Consider the following 2,695-nt stretch of genomic DNA (forward strand, 5'->3'; position numbering starts at 1 on the left):
AATAATAATAATAATAATAAAGCGCCGTGGCTGAAGCTAGCGATTTGGCGCACAATATAGAACACTGTTGTTGGATAGGTTGAATTTATTGCAATGTGAATGATGACACCGTGTCCAAGTTCTGATTATAACGGTCTTGAGAACTTTGTTCAAATTTGAGATACTTCATGAGTTGGTATAAATGCTGAGGGATTAAGCTAGATCCGAGCCTTGCATGGTGAACCATGAACTGCTTTGCTTGCTGTTTAGTATGTGTTTTGCTTGGTGAAGATTGTGCATGGTGCATTTGTTAGCTTTGGATTAATGGTTTGTGTAGAAAATGTTAATATGATTTCATTTGCATTCTGGAAGCTGTGAGAAATCCTTCTCATTGGTTGATATGTTTTGTTGTTTAACACCGTTACAGTCCTACTGGTGTTTTTAACTGTTGGTGGTGAAATTGTCGAGTGGCATAACTATTGAACCATTTCATTTAAACTCTGAGTTGTTCAGAGAAAACTCAATTAATTACTCAGAACTAGTCACCAACACACTCCTTGCCTGCAGACGAAATTCATTTTTTATCAAATTTGTTACTCGTCTACTATTTTAGTAATTGAGTGACAACGAGACTTGAATGTACAACCTATGCATAGCTTAAGTTGTCAAGTGGGAACTCATTTGAACAACATGACAGTAGAAAATGCAGATTAGGACTTCTAGACTAAAGATGAGATAATGCTTCTAGAGCCTTCTAGCACACATATGGCATTTGCTATAAAAACATTCATTAGGTAAAATGTGGGAACAGATAAGATGTTAAATAGTTCTGATATGCTAGAAAATTAATTGAAAGATGAGTTATCTGAACATTCTAGCAGTTTCACATTTCATCTTGATCAGCTTGATGTGTCCATTGCTGAATTTTCTCTCTGATATGTCCTTCCATAGCTTTGCACTGAACCCCTCCACCAAGAATTTTATTGAATTTTATTGTGTCCTCTTTAGTAATGGACACGAATTGCTTCAGAACTCTGTTAATGACTGAAAGATGTTTTCACTCTGGAGAAAAATAATTACATTAGGCAAAGGCCCACAGTTCTTCTGCTATTAATCATGAATTTTTGGAAGAGCGTTATTAGTTAATTGAGATCAAAACAAGTTAATAAATCATCATATTGGTGATGTGGTATATATATCATGTTCTTCCTATATCACTTGATGGTAGAATATAATGAGATTATGTCTCAATAGTTTTACATTTTGCGAAATTCACGTATATTCTTTTTCATCATAGCAATATTTTCCAAAATACCACTGATACTGACCACTTTGCCTTTCTTCTGTACAAAGGAATCAGGCTGATGTTGATGCGATTATGCTGGAGATTGATGGAACCCCAAACAAATCAAAATTGGGGGCTAATGCAATTCTAGGAGTTTCTCTTAGTGTATGTCGAGCTGGAGCTGGAGCAAAAGGGATACCCCTCTACAAACACATTCAGGAAATATCAAACACCAAAGAGCTTGTTATGCCAGTCCCAGCATTCAATGTGATTAATGGAGGTAGCCATGCTGGTAACAACCTGGCCATGCAAGAATTCATGATACTACCAGTAGGAGCAACCTCATTTTCTGAGGCACTTCGGATGGGTAGTGAAGGTCAGTAAACTAGATTTTCCCCTCCTCATTGAAGCATTCTCTTAATTGCTCCCGATATAAATTTAGTTAAGATATTAACATATTACAGGATAGTCCATCAACTAAAAGGCATGGCCCTTGATTAAATAGTACCAAATTTGAGGCTTGGGAATAACTCCCGCCAATGTGACTCGGATCCATCTAATCATTTATTTATGTCCTTCTATATGTGGATTTCTTGATTAATATGTTCATGAAAAACAAAGGAGATTAGTATATGAAAAGTTTATCCTCTAAGTCTTTGTGTAATACTATGAAGAAAATCCCCTCACCCCCTCTCTCTGTGTATGATTTTGATCATTAATTATTGTATTTGTGACGAAGTATTATGCAATAACCTAACACTAATTTTCTTCACTTTGGCAAAAACAGTTTATCACATTCTGAAAGGAATTATCAAAGCTAAATATGGGCAAGATGCATGCAATGTTGGGGATGAAGGTGGATTTGCTCCTAATGTTCAGGATAACAGGGAAGGATTGGTATTGCTCATGGATGCAATTGAAAAGGCGGGTTACACAGGAAAGGTAAAGTCACCTCTTCTATGTCTCCCTCACAATTGCTATTAATTTTCACTTGTACAATTCGTGGATTAAAAAAATAATGGTCCAGATCAAAATCGGTATGGATGTTGCTGCTTCTGAGTTCTTGACGAAGGACGGGAAGTATGATCTCAATTTCAAGAAACAACCAAATGATGGTGCTCATGTGCTGAAGGCTGAGAGCCTTGGTGATCTATATAGGGAGTTTATCAGAGATTTCCCTATTGTATCAATTGAAGATCCATTTGACCAAGATGATTGGAGTTCATGGTCATCACTACAATCCTCAGTTGATATCCAGCTTGTGGGTGATGACTTGTTGGTTACGAATCCAAAAAGAATAGCTGAAGCAATTCAGAAGAAGTCTTGCAATGCTTTGCTATTGAAGGTATGAGTTTAAAATAACTTCTATACCACAGTGAGGCCCCCAACCCGTCCCACCCCCACCCTTAAAAAAAAAAAAAAAAAAAAAAC

The 2,695-nt window shown here is 36.7% G+C and overlaps 1 protein-coding gene across 1 annotated transcript; it reads left to right on the plus strand.

Annotated features, from left to right (window-relative positions):
- Nucleotides 1-1,176: 1,176 nt before the first annotated feature.
- LOC111376249 (enolase 1, chloroplastic) lies at nucleotides 1,177-2,634 on the plus strand. The gene is made up of 3 exons (XM_022999200.1): nucleotides 1,177-1,640; nucleotides 2,052-2,206; nucleotides 2,292-2,634. Exons 1-3 carry the CDS (start codon nucleotides 1,358-1,360, stop codon nucleotides 2,613-2,615), a joined length of 762 nt encoding a protein of 253 aa, XP_022854968.1. The 5' UTR covers nucleotides 1,177-1,357; the 3' UTR covers nucleotides 2,616-2,634.
- The last annotated feature ends 61 nt before the right edge of the window (nucleotides 2,635-2,695 follow it).

The sequence above is a fragment of the Olea europaea genome, unplaced genomic scaffold (genome assembly GCF_002742605.1).
Source record: "Olea europaea var. sylvestris unplaced genomic scaffold, O_europaea_v1 scaffold14776, whole genome shotgun sequence".
Taxonomy (NCBI): Eukaryota; Viridiplantae; Streptophyta; class Magnoliopsida; order Lamiales; family Oleaceae; genus Olea; species Olea europaea.